The 17770-nt window shown below is 46.0% G+C and overlaps 1 protein-coding gene across 9 annotated transcripts in view; it reads left to right on the top strand.

Annotated features, from left to right (window-relative positions):
- Nucleotides 1-2271: 2271 nt before the first annotated feature.
- Nucleotides 2272-17770, top strand: part of DPF3 (double PHD fingers 3) — a 245508-nt gene continuing 230009 nt past the window's right edge. For all 9 annotated transcript variants that reach the window (XM_036218138.1, XM_036218137.1, XM_036218141.1 and 6 more), the window contains exon 1: nucleotides 2272-2313. In XM_036218138.1, coding sequence (XP_036074031.1) covers nucleotides 2282-2313 — 32 coding nt within the window. In that variant the 5' untranslated portion in view covers nucleotides 2272-2281. The remainder of the gene's footprint in view (nucleotides 2314-17770) is intronic.

The raw sequence follows: 17770 nt of genomic DNA, 5'->3' as shown, positions 1-17770 counted from the left end.
TGGGTCAGACCATCTGCAAATTTGCAGATAGAAGCTGCTTTACTTAGAAAAAAATCTTAATCTATGATATAAAAAAAAAACAAAGTTAAAATAATAACCTTTATATGTCTTAGAATTGATAAAAGATGAATTCATGATTCTGTTTATTTAAAAGTCATACTTGTATTGATAGAGTTAAAATGACATTCTATTAGATTATGAAAAGCAAGTCTATCCTACTTAAAAAAAAAACCCAAAAACTTGTCTTTAATTTATTATTTTTTCAGTTCAGTCATTATAAAATGTAACTTAAATGTTTAAGTTCTAGATTAAAATTTCTGAAAGTGAAGACAGACCTGGTTTGCCATATTCCAGTGTGCCATATGGCTCTAAATTAGTTTCTACATCTGGGCCTTAACACAATAAATGATTACACAGGCTTAGAGTATATGTTTTTCTTTAATATGAAATATAAATTTATTTCCCCTCTCCAATTAAATTGCAAGCCTGTTCAGAGCAGGCTCTACATTATCTGCTTACTTTATCAAATTGCATATATTAAAATATGCTGTTGTCTTTCAATCTGAATTGCTGTAATTTTGATATTGCAAAGAGGCTGGTGGGAGTTCTGACTGATAATTCAAACTCATACTTGTGTCAGAATACTGTGCTTGCTTTTTAATGTTGTCAAGGCCTATCCCAGATAAGGTACTAACTTTTGAACCAATCCCTTGAGAGGGATTTTTCAAACTTTAGTTTTATAAAAAAGAATAACTTTTCAAAGCTGCTGTACACATAAGTTACAAAACAATCTATACAAGCTGATTCTGCTATAAACTAGACAGAGAGAAGGGGTTAAAAATTTTGAGTCTTACAAACAGGTTCTGTTTATCTGTGAACCTAACAGTGTACGGAGTTAAAGTTTGAAAGTTCTAGAACTTTTTTTAAATTTTAATTTTATTTATTGCCTGGAGAGGAGCTCTGAGAAAGGAAGTGAGAGGGCACAGCTTTGAAGAACTGGCAAGTTGGCTTCTCTTCTCTCTCTTTCCACCCCTCCCCCACTATCTTAGCTATTTGACCTGATTAAACAACTTTGGGATGGGAGCCAGATTTCTGTATGCTAACGAGGCTTCTATTCAGGATTTAGTGCGATTTCACCACCCGGAGCTTCCCGACTGCCCAGTGGAAGCCTAGCTTCACAGCAACCTCCCAATTTTGTCAGGGGTTCGCCATTGAGGAGTCCACACAGACTTGAAGCAGAGACTCTGAACCCCTCAGATCACATCATATTATTCATTAGCAAATTCTTTTCACCTTCCAAGTAGTGAAAGTTGACGGCAGAATAGCCTATGCCACACACCGAAAGAAGCTCTGGCAACGCCCAGTCTAGGTTCTACAACTTCTGTCTAGTTATTTGCATTCTTACTAGCAAAATACGTTTCCAAAAGTTTCCTTAAACCTCCCCTAACCCTAAGCCAGGTCAGAGCGCCAGGTCCCATTCGACTCTCCAGTTGCCCGGAATCTGACTGCTGCAGAAGTTTTTGGAGTGCGTGCTAGGAAAGAATAGGTGGTAGTGGGGAACCACGCGGAGTGATCACCGCGCATTACGTAACGAAAACCTTGGCGGCAGGAGGGACCCGGCCTGACATTGAGACATTCCAGGGGGTGGGGAACTGCTGTCCTGGAGTCGCCAGGAACGGCAACAGCAGTTCCAAGAAACCGAGAGAGAAAGGTGGCCGAGATAAAGAAAACACTTCGGGAATGAGAATATCAAGAAGCGGCAGGACTGAACATTAGCAAATGGCTGGGCACGTGTAGTAGTTTGTTAGAAGAAAAGGCAGCCTTCCAACTTTTGCATGGGAACAACGGGATTTGCCCTTTGGGGAATTAAAAACGTAATAGCAAAGTCAAAAGCTAATGAATGGAGTTCAATGATTTGTTTAAAATACTTCAATATTTTTGTCTAGGAGAGCAAACTCTCTGCAGTTATTTAGAAAGTAGAGACTCAAACCAAATTAGAATACTTTCCCGTGCGATTCCACCTTCCCCAATTGAAAAAGGAGCTGCTCTCACGGCACTGCCCCTTTAAGACCTGCTCGCTCTCGGGTTCTACAAAAGGGAGTGACCTCTGGGCTTTGACAGCTCTCCTAATAACTACCACCGTGCAGGCCCCGCCCACCTGGCGACCAGTCGCGCCGATTGGCCGGCGGGCCGGTATCCCGTGCTCTGATTGGCTCGCCGCTTCCCCTGAGCGAACCTTTAGAACTCTGAGACAGACAATATTCTGTTACATTGTAGCAAAATGGCGACTGTCATTCACAACCCCCTGAAAGCGTAAGTAAGACTAAAAAATGTACATATTCCGCGTGGTTTCAATATGAAAAAAAAGGCGCCTTCTGCGTGCGGAGCGCTGCCAATGCACTGAGCTTGCAGGCTCCTGCAGCCGCGGCAGGGCTTCTCTCTTTTCTTTTAGCTCTTACTTCTTCATCTTTTTTTTCCCTTCAACGCGCAGAAATGTCAGGAGATGCAATTAACAAGAAGAAAATTGTTACATTTGTGTTTTGCTTAATTGGAGGACGGAGAGAGAGAGAGGATATCGGCAGGGGAGCTCGGCGCTCGAGCGCTCTGCAGCGAGGGGGTCGTGGGCAGCTCGGGGACAGCACAGTCCCCCGAGTGCCCGGCCTCGCGGGGCGGCAGGCGCGGTGCTGGGGGCGGCCGAACCGGGAAAGAGCGCGAGGCAGGGGACAGCTGGGGGCACTTGGCTGAACCCCGCACCTTCCGAGCCTGCGGCCCCCGCCGGGCGGCTCAGTCCGCCAGGGCGAGCGGACCGCGGCAACCCCGGAGTTTGCAGGGCGCTCTCCGCCTTCCGATGGCTGGCGGGGAGTTTGTGCAAACCTTCCGGAGTTGGGAGGATCGCAGGGGGAGCAGCGGGTCCCCGGAGCCCTGGGGCCCAGGTGGTTGCCCGGGGCTTTCCTGCCGGGGCAGCCCCTGGAGCGTGACGGCGCTCCGGGCGGTCGCCGGTGTGTCTGCGTGTGCGTTTGTGGGCGAACTGGCTGTAGTAAATTAACGACTCGGGTTAACTTGGGGTTGATTTGGAGGCAGGGAAGCTGCAGGTCTCATCAATGATGTTCTTGCCTCCTCTGGGTGAAAAGCCGAGGCGGGCGGAGAGGCAGCTTGGGGCTCCCCGCCTGAGCGGGCAGTGTCTGCTCCTGGCCAGAGCGAGGGGCAGGTGCCTCTGGCCGCCGCCGGGAGACTTTGAGCGGACGCCCAGATCCGGGACGGAGGGGGGCGGGCTGCGCGAGGACACGCGGGGGCCAGTGCCTGAGTCCGAGAGCCAATTCCTGCCTGCCTGCCTTCCTCCTCCTTTTCATCCTGGCTTCCTTCCTTCCTTCCAGTCGGTGGAACTGTTAAGCCGCCAAGTCCGCTCGCGATCGTGGAGCCGGGGGTGGCTTCGGAAAACTAGCGTCGCTTTAAAAGGGGTACTATTGGCAGTAATGTTGGCAGTGGGGAGCTCCCTCCAGATCGCGGCGCGACGTGGGTGGAGGTCCGCGCCCGGGGAATCAGGTCTTCAGAGCTGGGCTGGAAGCCGCTGCGAAGGGGGTGGGGGAGGTGCGAGTGGGGGCGTTTCGTGCCGAATTCTCGCGGGTGCGTGGCATATACCCACCCAGATTCTTTCAACTCTGCGCATCGGCGTCAGCACCCCCAGCTCCTCCTGGAGTTGAAATCCAGGTTCGCGCCGGGGGGCGCAGGAGGATTCCTAAAGCGAAGGAACGCACGGGAGTATGGAACGCGTTTGTGTTAGCTTATCTCTCATCAGTAATAGGGTAAGAATGTCGCAGGTCTCGAAGTTTGAAATATATACATATATATATTAAAGCTGCCGTTAAAAGGACATTTGAAGCTAAGGCTGATCAGAGAGCAGCTCCCAGCTCAGTTCTCGCTCTGCTTCTCGGATACACTGCACTTGAACGTCACAGCCTTTTACCCAAGAAAGAAAACGTTTTATGGCAGAATAAATGGGCGTAACTTCGCCGCATCCTCGCTCCTGGCCGCTCGCGCTGCCACACAGCTGATGCTGTGAGTTTCTACCGAACCCGTAGCTGATTTGCAGTTTCCCCATTTCCATCCGAAATCACACAATCGGGCTGATGCCACCTGGTAAACTCAAGTTAAAGATATCTCACATGTGCGCCAGGTTTGTTTCCTACTGGGAAAGCGCTACCCTGGTTACCCTGGAGCCCGCTTACGCGCGGGCAGGCGCAATATCTCGACGCTCCAGGGTTCCCCTGCTCGCTCCACGTTTTTGTTTTTGTTTTTTGGACCGCGGGAGGCTGTCTGTGGTAGGGTAGGGTTAGAGGTGGGGGAAGGGACAGCGTGGCGGTCTAGTTAGTGGAATTAGTTATGAATTTTTACACTTGTACTTTGTATAATAGAAACAGTTACAATGTGATGTATTTGTAGTTCTGTGTCGCCATACACTCACACGTTAGCACACACACAACACTCCTGCCAGCTTTTTCTAGGTGGAAGTTGAGGGGTCCTTTGTAGTTAGCTGCGGCTTTTTGCACCCTAAACCCTTTCTCTGGGGGTAAGGGGGTGTAAACAATACCCCCGACCAGCCGAGCCTCTTGCGCCCTGGACGGTTTTTAAACTCCTCAGGTACGAGCACACACGTTGTTTTGGGAGACCTACACCATCTGCCTTTATTTTTTAAAACAACTTGTTTAATAAAACATCTTATTTTTTCATTTGTTTTTAAAAGTTGCTGATCAAGAAACAATACACACGTGAATAAATTATGCATGGGATAAATTAGAACAAAGCGCAGAGACACATCAGGCCAAAGGAATGGATGGTGGTGCTGGGAGGAGGGGAGCCGGGAGAATGGTTTGGAGAGCTATGTTTTTATCCTCATGTGTCCCTCCTGACAATGAAACGGAGCTGAACGACATTAGCATTTTCTCTGTGTGCGTTCTGGTTCTGAGTCTTTCTCATCTCTTAAAAAAGAAAAAAGGCAACACCACCGACGCCCCCTATAGAAACTGGTCACACAAAGGTTTCCTCTAGGATTGGGGGACAATGTAGTGGTAGGTAATGTTCTTGGGAAGAAACAAGCTCAGGTTTCATGCAACACCTCTGTGGGGCTCTGCCTACCCTGAATATGGGCCATTTTTCATTATACTAGCTTTTTCCACATGGGATATTCAATAATTCAATAGCTCAGGTAACGGGATGGCACAATTTGAATCTCATTGCTTCAGGGTCTTCCTTAGGGCCCCAAGCTCCTGGAGCCACATCTCCTCTCTGCACTCTCTGCAGTTTGGCTTTCTTCCTGCCTGCCTTTGATCTCCCCTCAACTCCCTTTCTTATTCCTCCTCCTTGTACCCTTCATCCCCTTCTCTCTGAAGCTGACAGCCTGGCTCTCTCTCTGTTGTTGCCTTTAACATCTTATTACTGCCCAATAGGGTGTTAGAGGCAGAAACAGGAGCTGCCTGGACTGATCAGATCACAAAGGGGACTCGGTAGGTGGCCCCACAACCAAGCAGTCACATCTGGACAAATACAATTTAAAAGCATTGATGGACATGTGTGATATGTAAATGGCATAACACATTATTTAATTTAGCAGCTATATCGTCTGAGCCTAGATGTATGAGTCACCCTCATTTATTACACCTACAAGCAAGATAAGGGCCATGTAGTGTGAAGTAAACACATGTAGGTAACACAAACATGGATTTGAGAAAGGTCTGTGTGTAAGTCAATCACATTACGTACTGTGTTCTGGTTGATTTCTGCATACCTAGGAAACAATGCTTGTAATAAAAATTCTATCTTACTTGCTATTCTAGTTCAGGTAAACCATCCTCTCCCCAAATCTGCTATCACACTTGAAACAACTTACTCGTATTAAGTTATCAAACCCCTGGTTTGTACGCACTTAACTGGGAATGTCTGCCACCTTCTGCCAGACTTGATTATGCACATATGTATCTATTATTATAACTGCCTGCTTAGAAAGGAATAGCTGTTATCATTACTTAATTATTCCGTATGAACCAACAGAGCTTTACCTCAAGTAACTGTTCATAAGAAGGAGATTAATAAACAATTTTCTTATGCTTATAACCGAACATACATAATTGTATTGAACCTTTTGTAAGGAGTTTCCCTTGCTCAGAGGTATGTGTTTATATCTCTGTTTTGTTATTAAGGACACAATTCTGGGAGGAGTAAATAAATATACTTACTTAGCTAAGGTCAAACAGCAGGTCATGTGTACAGATGGATCTCAAATCTTCATCTCTTTATATACGCTGTGATCTGGATACACGCATTCTAATCTCGTGGTTTTGTGCCTGTGAAAGTTGTATAATTGTTACCACTTAGAAGCCAGACCTCACCCTTGCTGTAGCACTCAGTTTAGATATCAGACTGGAGCGAGTGGTGGTGGTGGGGGGGTGACACATTCCTGGTTCTAATCTCCTCTTAGCTGTTTCTGTTGGGGTGGGGGAATGAGGGTGGGTACTAAGTGAGGAACATTGGGGTTGGGACTTTGTGAACTTGCAGCCTTTTATGGACATTATTATAGCCCCTTATAAAAAAAGAACCCTCAGACATTTTAAGTCAACAGATGTCTAAGAACCACCTTCTCCATCTGCTTCTGGTTGCCACTGGGGGAAAAAAAAAAGCCTTAAATTCTCCAAACTTCATTAGCACACATTATTTTTCAGCAGGAAGAATGTCTGGTTTTGATGAGATACCCATAAAGGAGATTAATTTCTGCCAGAACCCAAGTGTAGGCATTGTCATAGGGTAAACCCCTGAAAGTAGTCTGGCCTGCAGACCACCTGGGAGACACTCAGAGATCACAGTGGAATGCGAGCTTCTTAGATCCATAAGGTGGGCTGAAATTCAGAGGCAACTTAATTGGAGACTTCTCATCTTCCTTTTTGGAATCAAGCAGGTAGCTCAAATTTGGATACATCTGAGAAAGCCCATAATGTCTAAAGCTGTTTCAGAGCCATCTGCTCAGATCAATGCAAAAAATAAAATGCCACAGTCAGCATGCTTTGTTTTGAGCGGGCACCAGAAAAAGAAAGGAAACTGAGGCTGATGTTTCAGAATGTAGTAGGCACACTGAATGTAGTGGCGGTGGGGGCTGGGGCACAAGAAGGCACCAGAATCCAGGCCTGCTTGTTATCCCAACCTCTGCAAAGTAACTTGTGTTTTTTGATTGTTCTGAAAGTCACTACAATCAGAAACGAGACAGAAATGTAGCCAAATTCGGCAAGCCCCTGGCCCAAGAAATGCCACAACTACTGAAATAGTTTTTGCCCAGGCAGGTTTCCCTTCAGGGGCCTATGTAAGCATGACCCTAGTTTTAAATAGTCTTTAAGTATGTAGGTATTTAACAAGGAAAGATAAAGAGTGGCCTGGGGGCGGGGTGGGGATAGGCTAGGCGAATGGATAAAACTATTGTGTGATGTGGAACTCTAAAAAGATTATTGTTTAACACCAAGAGAGACTGATATTATAATTCATTGCAAGCACCAAAGTTTTCCTTAGTTATGTGAGTGACTGGAAAGAGATGAGGTGTTGTGGTGTTTTTGTAATTTGTTTTTCTTATTGGTCCAGTTACTAGTGTTTCACAGTCTGTCAAACCATATGGATGAATGGAGCTAGCATCGTAAACCTGTCACCAAAGGAAGGTTTTTGAAGCCTGTGATTTGCATCAGAGTTTTAAAAGCAGTGGTTAGTAGGTGTTGGTGGGTGGGGAGAGAGGGGCAGATTGTTTATAGAGTTTCTAGGTAGTGTGTTTGTGAATAATAGTGGGGGTGCCAGGGGAAGAGAAGCCTCGAGGAGGCTAAGATTTAGGGGCTATGTTTGGAAGCAGGGAGGGGAGAGGGGATTAGGCTCAGCTCCTAATAATGGGGTTCAAATAGCCCACTTTGAGTCCTCCACTACCCAGTCCTCCATTCTGAGTCTAAGGAACAATGATGGCACATGTAATCCTTCTTTTTGCACCCTTTCCACCCTCCCTGAATCCAGAGACTGTGGTCATCTCAGGTTGCTATGAAATGAGTGAGTTTTATTGTTGTTGTTGTACTCACTTAGAGAATCCGCTGTTATTGTTAATGGCAATTGGAAGCTCTACCAGAAAAGGTTTTCCAGTCCCCAAACTTTCACCTGTCAGTGTGGCCCTATTTCAGACTCGTTCTCTCTTCCACATTGTGCATTTCTCACCAGTGGCTAGTGGTTTGCAGCTAATGATAACATCAGAGTAATGGAGGAGAAAAAGCTCTGGGACAGGAACCTAGAGCCTTGAGCTCTGCTCTCACCTTACCACCAAATAGCGTTGTGATCTTGGATGCAGAACTACTCTTAGCTGCATATTCTTTGTCTTTAAGATGAAGGTGATGCACCTTTATTGCCCAAATTCCTTTCAAGTCAAAAAACTTTGTGACTCTTACTATGGTCACTTAGGACAAGGGAGACAAATAGGGGCCAGAGTTCAACTTCTTCCTCGTTTTTAAAGTGTAGCTCCACAGGGGAGTTGTTAAGATGGGAGATGCTTCTGTAGTTTCATCTTCTCTGGTCCAGTCTTGCCACCTTGTGCTACCACTTGGGGTTCTAATCAGAGTGGAACTTCTCTCTTCTTAGGGCCTAGGGCTGAGGACCAGGTGGTGGGCCATTCAGATCATGGGCTTTTCTTCTGATTTTCTCTCTTGAACACATTTCTTCTCATTACCACTCTAACCAGAGAATGGAGAGAGGAAAGAGAAGTGGGAAGCTAATTGAACTCTTTAAAATGTAGATACATTTCTAGATAGTACAGGCAACCCCATCTTATAAACTTAAAGAAAAACCCTCCTTTCCCTGTAGGAATATCATTATTTTGGGGGATAAATGCCTTGAAACCCAGAGACTCACTTCTCTCATCCCCAGCAGCAAGGATTGTTTTCCCCTTGTCCCCTCCCCTGAGGGTAGGGACTTCTTTGGGGTCAGGGTTTGGGTTCAGGAATGCTCCAGGAGTTTAGCAGTCATAGTTACCTGATGAGTCTTAGAGTGAAGGCCTCCCAGGCAGAGAGGTTTCATCTGGCTATAGGGGGGTCAAGGGAGCACCTGGGATGGCAGATAGTTTGAAAGTCTAGAGTTTGTAAATCAAGCCCCTCTTTTCACACAGTGAGAGGAGCTTGTGTCTCATCCAGCCCTGTCCCCCCACCCCCAAGGGACCCAAATGAAATAATAGATGTGAAAATATTTCAGAAGGTGTAAAGTACAAATGTGAGGCGTTACTAGGAGAAATGCAGTTTCCTGTAGCTGACTGAGGCCTTCTCAGAGAGCCAACAATACCTCATATATTAAACATTATTTTAATATAGTAAAACCAAAATAAGTGAAATGAATGTGTAATCGTTGTTTCTCAGGAAATGCGAAGCTTTATTCATCCAGCTGTGTGTAAATAGCCCTGGGGTCACAGTGGGATTTCTCCATTTTCTGGGTTTGAAATAGGTGAGAGTATGAGCTCAAGGGATGCCTTCCTTTTATTTCCCGTTGGCTGCCCTGAACTGAGTCCACCCTCAAAATCTGGGAAAACAGAAGCTCAGGGGGCAGAGGGAGTGCTTTCCTGGAACATGGGTTGGTAATCAACCAGTCTCCTCCTTCTACCAAGAAGACTCCAGGGAGAGACAAGGGGAGAAGGTGGGACTGGAGCTTAAATCTGCTGGTGAACAAGGAGGATGTGCTGTTGACGTAGGACATCAGCGACAAGAATTGATTCTTTGTACAAAGTAGACTATGGGGTCCAATCTCAGAATTAGAGTGACATCTTGGTTGCCAGCCTTGGGGCTGCTTCAGATTCAAGCTTGCTGCAGAACTACAATATTTCTTTACTTTATAAAAGCAAAGTATGGAAAACAGCATCTAAACTCCCTTTCTCCCCAACTAAAGACTCTTTAGGTGTCTTTGTTTGCTGCCAGTTGAGCTCAATGAGAACTGTCCCACCCTCTTTGGAGCTTTGTCATCCCGTCTTGGCCAACACTGATTGCCAGCCTGCCCCTCAGAACTAAGCAGCTCAGTAGCCTCCCTGTCTGCATCTAGGAACTTCCACTCCAAGGAAAGCCTTAAATTTGTCTGTTTCTCCTTCCAGACCCTTGTTTGTCAAGGCAGAGAAAGTGCCTGTAGACCAAGAGCCTTACTCTCCCCTGGGGTTCTCCTAGGGAAACCACTGTCAGTTGGGGAAGGGAGGAAGGGGGAGGGGAGACAACGCGGTGTTGGGAATGGGGGAGGGCAGGGTGGATGGGGTAGTGGGAGTGGAGAGAATATATTCTCTCCTGCTAATTATTTTCCCTGAGGACTTAGCCAATGCAGAACCATCTATTATCGTGGGAGCACTCTATGGTGGTTCTGCCTGTGATGAATGCTAAGTGGAAACAAGCAAGAAAAATTAACAGGCGGCTGCTTCTGTCCACCTAATTAAAATGCATATCCAAATGCATAATTCCTTATGTTTCCCCATGCACACACTCCCCTTCTAATCCCAATTCTATGGAGGAGAAAAAACACTTTTCCCCAATCATTTCTCTTGATTATATTTCCGTCAAGGAAGAACTAGAGGGTTCCCTTACAATAGAGAAGGGCTGTTCTTGTAACACTTCTAAAATTGCTGGGTTTTTATTTAGATTGAGCCTGAAAATTCTGAGCTGGTTTTTTGTTTTGTAGTTGTTGTTGTTGATTAAATGAACAACAAGAACTTTAGAGGATTGTAGAAAAAAGGCAGAAGGGAGTAGAGAAAGAAAAGGGAAAAAACAGAGGGAAAGTAAAAAAGAAAAAAAGAAAGTTCCCACCATTTTTGCTGACCTTTTAATTTTGTACTCAAAGTCTGGCTTGGCTCAGCAGTGAGAATTTTGAAGGTCTTTTCTATCTCCTCTTCATCTCCATTCCTTTCCTGGACTTTGCCCTGCTTCTCCCCACCCCCCAAGCAAACATAACTCAGGGTTTTGTAGAGAGATTTGAGAATATGTATCTACCTGTGCAGATCAGGTAGAGAGATAGAGAGAGAGAGAGAGAGAGAGAGAGAGAACACAAAAATCTCTGCATTTGAGGCAAGATCAGATTTGCAGACATCACAGTCCCAAGTATGTTTTAAATCAGACAAACAGTAGCTCTTCATTCTTATCTTTCTCCCTCTTTGTTCACTGATCATTTTTTCCTCTTTGAAAGAAAAACTTTATTCGGTGTCATAAAGTATTTAATAAAACAGGAAACTTAAGTCACTGTGTTCAATTCAACGTCACTGCCATCTTTGCGACAGCCCCCCCTTCCTGCCAGGCCCCCTCCTGAAGCCCCTTGACTGCCCTCTACAGCCACCCCAGCTGTTGATTTATCTGGGCTTCTGGCTCAGCAGTGCATGGAGATTGCTTTTAATTAACTCTCTTCATTTTTCCCAATCTTCAGGGAGCAGCAGCCCTTTAATGATTTTAATATTTTATCTGGATTTATATCGCCTTATTTGTTGTTGTTTGACTTCCGCATTTGTTCTTCCTGAATCCCTTCCGGACAACTATATTTTCCCCGTCCGTTGGACCCCAAGACCCTTCTGGAGAAGGGATAATGGGTTCCGAAGAAGAGCCTGCCTTCCCAAGCTTCCTACCACCTGTACAGAGAGAGAGGCACCTAATGTTGACTCATGCAGTGGTTTAGATTAAAACCTTTTGTTTTAGGAATCCTAGTTTCCCCGGACTCAGCTGAAAGAGTTTCTGAGCTTTTCATTAAAAAATAAAAAATCTGATTTTTAGAAAGTGAGATCTTTTTGCCTCTCTTGTGCTTATTGCTTCTGTCGGGGAGTGAGCTGCACTGGAAAGTTAGGTACCAACTGCTCCCTGGGTACTCTGTTCTCTGCAGTTTGAGGTCTGCCATCTTGCTCACCCCATCCTGGCATAGTTCAATGGACTTACTGTGGGATAATGACTTTAGGGCAGGCTGGAAGTTGGTTGTAGTTAAGTCTTTGTGCTACTTTATATGTCTTTAGATGTGGCTGGGATCTGCTCAGCAACTACTTGGAAGAGCAGTTGTAGATGCAATTTGGAAGAGGACTTGTAGAGGCACCAGCTGCCTTCTCTGCTCAAGGCTGCCTTCTCCCTCACCCCTCAGTTCCCTATCCCTGTGCCTACTCTCCGGTGTGGGAAAACACATCACACTCTGTACACCTTCCCAGCTCCCCCTTCTAGCCTTCTTTTGGCCGCAAAGTCTGCTCCTTCCCACAATAGTCCCGGAGACGCTTGGCAGACCGACTTGCGTGGGGACTGATTTTCAGAACTAGCTTGTTCACAAAATGCTCTTTTGGCATCTCAGTTTGAAGATGTATCTTTAGGGTTACCCATTGCTAGGCAATTGTCAACTAAAGTTTGAGCCCAATGTGAGGATCACAGTGAATTGCCCTGGGCGATTGTGTGTACATTTAGGGATTTGGTTTTGCAATCCAGGTTCTGGGAACAGGAGTTTGAGAAGACATTATTTCATGTACCTTTATGGAAAGAGTTATTGGTTTTTAAAGTCTAGCCCAGTGCCTGGCACACAGTAACACAGTGTTTATTCTGGTGATGAAAATGGTGATTTTTTTTGTCTCCTTGTACTCACCCTTTTAGTTTTAGCTCTGCTAGTTCTGAAAACCTATCATATGTGAGGTTCTCAGCTACATGCGGAATACAGAGACACAAACTACGGCTTCTGCACCATGGCCTGGTGTTCAGGCTCCTACTTGTCCTATTCAGTGTACTTCTAGGCTTTTCTTTGGCAATTGCAGACCCTTTTCAGAATCCTGTGAAAGTTGTGGACTGTTTTCCCAGAAAAAATTCACACATGTATGAACATCTGCATTTGATTTTATGGGGTTCACAGACCTTGAGGAGCCTATTGGTGGATGCACGAGAGGTCCGTGGGCTCCAGGTTAAGAAGCTCAGAATGAGAGATGTGAGTGAACTTGTTATCTTGAAAGTCTGCTGCTGTAGCCCCGCTCGGAGAGAGGCACCCCTCACGCTCCCTCTAAAGTTTTACCAAACTTCTTGTGACTCTGTTCACCCCAGATATACCTGATGGACATCTACCTGCTAATCTTCCACATACTTCAAAGTCCCATTTTCCCCTGTGAGTCCCTTGCTGATCCTTGGGTAAAATTGGCCACATGTACACTTGATCCCATAGTCCTAAGCATACTCTTTTCTCTTGGCCACTGAAATACTTAACTCTGCTTAGTTAGAATGTAAGGCCTTGGAAGATGGAAACAGTGGCTGCCTGTGCCTTTCCAGCCCTAGGAACTAGCATAGTAGGTAGGCACTTACTAAATATGTGAGGAATGACTGAGCAAATGAAGCCAGCAGGCAGACACACGGCTTTTCCCGCCTAATTTACTTCTAGCTCTTTAGAGTTGACGTGTTTCTTATTCTCTCCTTTAACTGCTAGAGTTTGGAAAAGATGTCAGAATTCCTTTCTCCAAAATCTTCCTTTTCAAGGGTGGGAACTCAGGCACAAGGTTGACTTTACTTGCATGCAGCATGTTTGGCCGTGATGAATATAAGCTTTATTTATTCTAGCCCCTTGTTTGCTCACCACTTCATTCATATAGATCTAAAATATGTCACTTTCCCTTTCTTTGGTCTTGGGAAGTAAGGATAAGTCTTTCCACTCTGTTCTCTTTAAAGGACTAAGTAATTTAGGGCTCGTGATTAGCCACTGATAGATCTACCATATTTTGAGTGCCTGCTATGAGCTTAGCTGCGTTTGGGATTTCCTTTAGTCTTATTTATACCTGAAGACTTATGGGTTTAAGCTGGAGAAGAACAGAAGGTGAGAGAGTACTGTACTGTTTTAACCCATGTCTGCGATCTGGTGAGCATCTACTGCCCATTCTATTGAGTTTGGAAGTAACTGGAGCCCAGTCACTGTTTTCAGGTACATATTCTTCGAGACAATGCCTTTTGTTTACTTTCATAGTGCCAATGCCTAGATAGATAGAACTTTCCCTATGACTCAGTGTCTTAAACAAGTTTGATGCAGATAAATTCATTTGACAATGAGATAAAAAATAATGTCCCAAGGTTTATGTGAGGACCTTTACTCCTCATACTGAGAGAGAGAAAAATATCTATTATTGTAACTTCGTTATGTCCTCTAACCACTTTTCCACCCTCCAAATCATTCAGTGTTGGGGATACCTGGAAGATGGTACCACCTGGAAAGGCCTGGTTCTGTGTAAGGAAGGTAAAGACTGAGGTGGAGATAAGCTCCCCAAGTCAAGTTTTAATTCAGATTCTAGTCCGCTAGATACCCTTCAACATAGAAAGGCAGAGAAAATGCTGACGGTTCACAGAATATGGGCTAGAGGAGCAGAATTGTACAAAAGTGTTCGTCAACACAGAAAGGTCATACTGCACTAGCATTTGCTCTTGAAGGTAACTCTTCCTCAGCCCTGGTGTGTAGCCCTTTGGTACAGAGGGGGCACGTGGGGCCGTCCGGTTCCCGGTGCTCATTTCCTTTTTGGGCAGCCATCCCAGTATAACAGATACTTATACATATTCTGTCCTCATTTTTATCTAATTACACATATCTCTGGGGGATAGGGAACAGGTTTGGATCATTCAATTTTAGGTCAGTTGTGCACAGGGTAGCCGAGATGAACACTGATCTATAGAGTTCTATGATATGTGGAAATTTCCCATAGTTCCCTGGTCCCAAGCACACCAGGGGGCATTGTTTGCCATCTCAGGGGCTGGAGATCCCAGTCAGCATTAGGAGGTGGGGGGCAAAGAATGGAGCCCGATTGGTTCTTGAGTCTGAATGTAGGAACTTTTCTGAGACCAAGCTAGCTCTTGCTATCCTTGGAGCAATAAGATTTTTATTTGATGATCTGCCAAACCAAGAGGACCCATTAATATTGGTTCTTCTTCTGGAGATCATGTGTCCTTACCCATTACCTGCCTGGAATGTGTTCAGATTCCTGAGAAATACAGAACAAAAGACTCTCTGATCGATGGAACGATCTTTATTATCGCCCCGTGTTGTCCGGAGTTCCTGTCTCCTTTGTGACCCAGATGAACTGGTGTGGACAAAGGAGAAGCTCTGAAATGTCCCCACCTTTCTCTAAGACTTGGAGCCGACAGCCTTGGGCAGTCCAGCTTCCTGGCATCTCTCCTCCAGGCTCTATTGTAGCTTTTCAAATCCCCAGGAAAGAAAAGCCCGCTGGTTACCCTTTCCTTCTTCTTTTGCTTTCTGCTTCTTACTTCATTTCTTGACTCAGACCTCAGCCTCCCCAATGTTCTCTGAGCCTTGGAGAGAAGAATAATCCATTTAATGCTTAATATCAAGGCTTACACCTCCAGTCTAGGTTTCCTTCTGACTTCTTGTTCCTTCATCCAATTGATATCACTCCTCCCATTCCCTGCCCCGTGCAGCGCGCTTTGACCAAAAAGCACTGATGGGGGTACAAAGGAAGAACAAGTATTCCGCTTCGTCCCCATGCGGGCACACTCAATCTTGTGAGTGTGGGATTAGGGAGACAGAGGGAGCAAGAGGGCAAAGACTGCACACAGCAAAAAGCAGGTGAGAAGAAACAGGGTGTGTGAAGTTACACAGTGGGGAGTAACTGGGAGATAAATGAGCAGTCCAGCCCCGGAGAGGCTGTGAAATAGGAAGGGAGAAAGAGGGTCCCATGGTTGGGATGTCGGAGAAGGTCTCAGGGAGGAGGTGGCTCTGAGCTGAGTTTGGAAGGCAGGTGGGATTCGGTCGGGCTCACAGGAGCGGTGGGGTGTGAGGATGGAGAAGTTCAGGCATAACAGGGAAATAAACGCAGGTTTGGGAAGCGTTTCAGCCATTCTTCAGAGAATCCCTTTCCTTTCCAGGGGAAAGAAAGCCAGGTGGGAGGGAACATTTGGGACACAGCAGAAGGATCAACTTGGCTGGATGGGAAGGGGGTCATCCAGGAACAGAAGGTGAAAATGGGAACTAGCCTGGGAGGCCAGGTTGGTCTGAGTGGAGCTGCAGTTTGGCAGCCAATTCCTGGGAAGTACTTCAATGCCTCGGAGGCCAAAAGAGAGGTTCCAGGGGAGGTTGGAGGCGGCATCCTGTGTCCCTCAGCAGGGAGGACTGTCTACCTCCAGAGGCTCCTTCTCTCACTAAGGTTCAACTGAATCCTGGCTTTTGATTTCTTTGGTTTTGTGTTACCCAGGTCCTTTTCCAGGATACTTCCCAGAGGGGGTGGGGGTCAGAGAGACACACTGGGGGCCGGTGCTGGTGTGAGCCAACCATCCCATCAGGTATAGGACAGCCCCGGCCAGTGCATGCGCAGATTTACTAAGTAGGGCAGGATTTTGGGGCACGGCCTGTCCAAGTGGTGGATCTGAAAGTAGTTTCTCCTTTCAATGCTTTAGTCACTAACCCCTTTCTTTAACAACAACAACAACAACAACAACAACAACAACAACAACCCATAAATAGTATAAATGAAAATATACAAATCCAGTCCAGGGAGGAAAACGTAAATGCTGACTCATATAGTTCAATCCAACCTCTCGCCCCAAGGAGGAGTTTCGTGGTTCATATCTGGGGAGTGAGGCTGCAGGTCTCTAAGGCAGCGCTTCGTCCTGAGGGGATTGAGGTGGTTTAATTTGGAGGTGGTGCTTCCCTACTTCCGCCCAGGCACACAGGCCACCCCTCTTACTAGTGCAAACTCTCCACCTACATGTCACCTACCTCCAACCAGCAGGAAAGCCTGGGGCCCAGGGAACCAGATTTCGGGGGGAGGCTGGGCATCACACCAGCCCTCAGGGTTTCTTGAAGCCCTGAACTCTGTGAAAGTTCAACTCTCTGTCCCAGGGCGTGTGACAAGCAGTGGCTGCGTGGCCTAACTAGGGTGCTGGCTCTGGAGTTGGAGGTCTGGGTTCAAATTTAAGCCCGTGATCGTGGGCAGGATTCTTAACACCTCTGTACTGCAGTTTCCTCATCTGTGAAGTGGGAATGATAGTTTCTCCCTTTGGGAGGGTCGTTGGAAGAATGGAGTAAGTTTATATGTATATAAAGTGCTTAGAAGAGTTGGGACATATTCCTCTCCCAGGAGATGTTTGCAGTGACCCTGTTTTTTCATTTGTAAAATGGAAAGACATACCAGTTGATTTTTTTCCTCCCCTACACTGGCTTAAGAAAATGAGATAGTAAGTAGGAGAAGCTCTGATTCTCTTAGAGATAAGAAGTTCTAGAACTCTGCGGCATTGCTACTCTTATTAATTTATTATTTATTTTTTGCTCTTAGATCAAATCTGTTAGAAGAGACTTTGAGAAAGATTGATCTATGGGACACTTTGTCCAGTTCAGATTAGTGCATGTTACTTAATCAATGCTGATGCTGGGTCCTTCTGAGAAAGAACAAGAATTTCACAGATGCAGAAGCACAATGCACAGAGGTGGACCGAGTTTATGTGTCTGGACTCCTGGCTCGCATTTCCATTCACTCTTGCCTCCTCCAAGGGGGAGGACAGTGCTTCCTGCCTGGATGAGGACTTGCCCTTTGCACAGCTAGAAAAGGGCTTGAAAGTCCTTCAGACCAATGTGGGCGGGGGTCGAGAGCCGATGTGATGCGCGGGGGCGGCGACACCTGGCTCATCTGCAGCCCTCCCGTCCTGGCGGATGTGTGTGTCCACCTTCCCAGCACATGCTTTAGGTAGGCAGTGGTCCGTGCTTGACAAGCTGGCATTCCAAGCTCCTGATCCTCCAAACACCAGACCCCTATGTTATTTTT

This window comes from Rousettus aegyptiacus, unplaced genomic scaffold, assembly GCF_014176215.1.
Source record: "Rousettus aegyptiacus isolate mRouAeg1 unplaced genomic scaffold, mRouAeg1.p scaffold_m13_p_3, whole genome shotgun sequence".
Lineage (NCBI taxonomy): Eukaryota > Metazoa > Chordata > Mammalia > Chiroptera > Pteropodidae > Rousettus > Rousettus aegyptiacus.
Note: the sequence above shows the minus strand (reverse complement) of the source record. Positions and strands in the feature narration are given on the sequence as shown.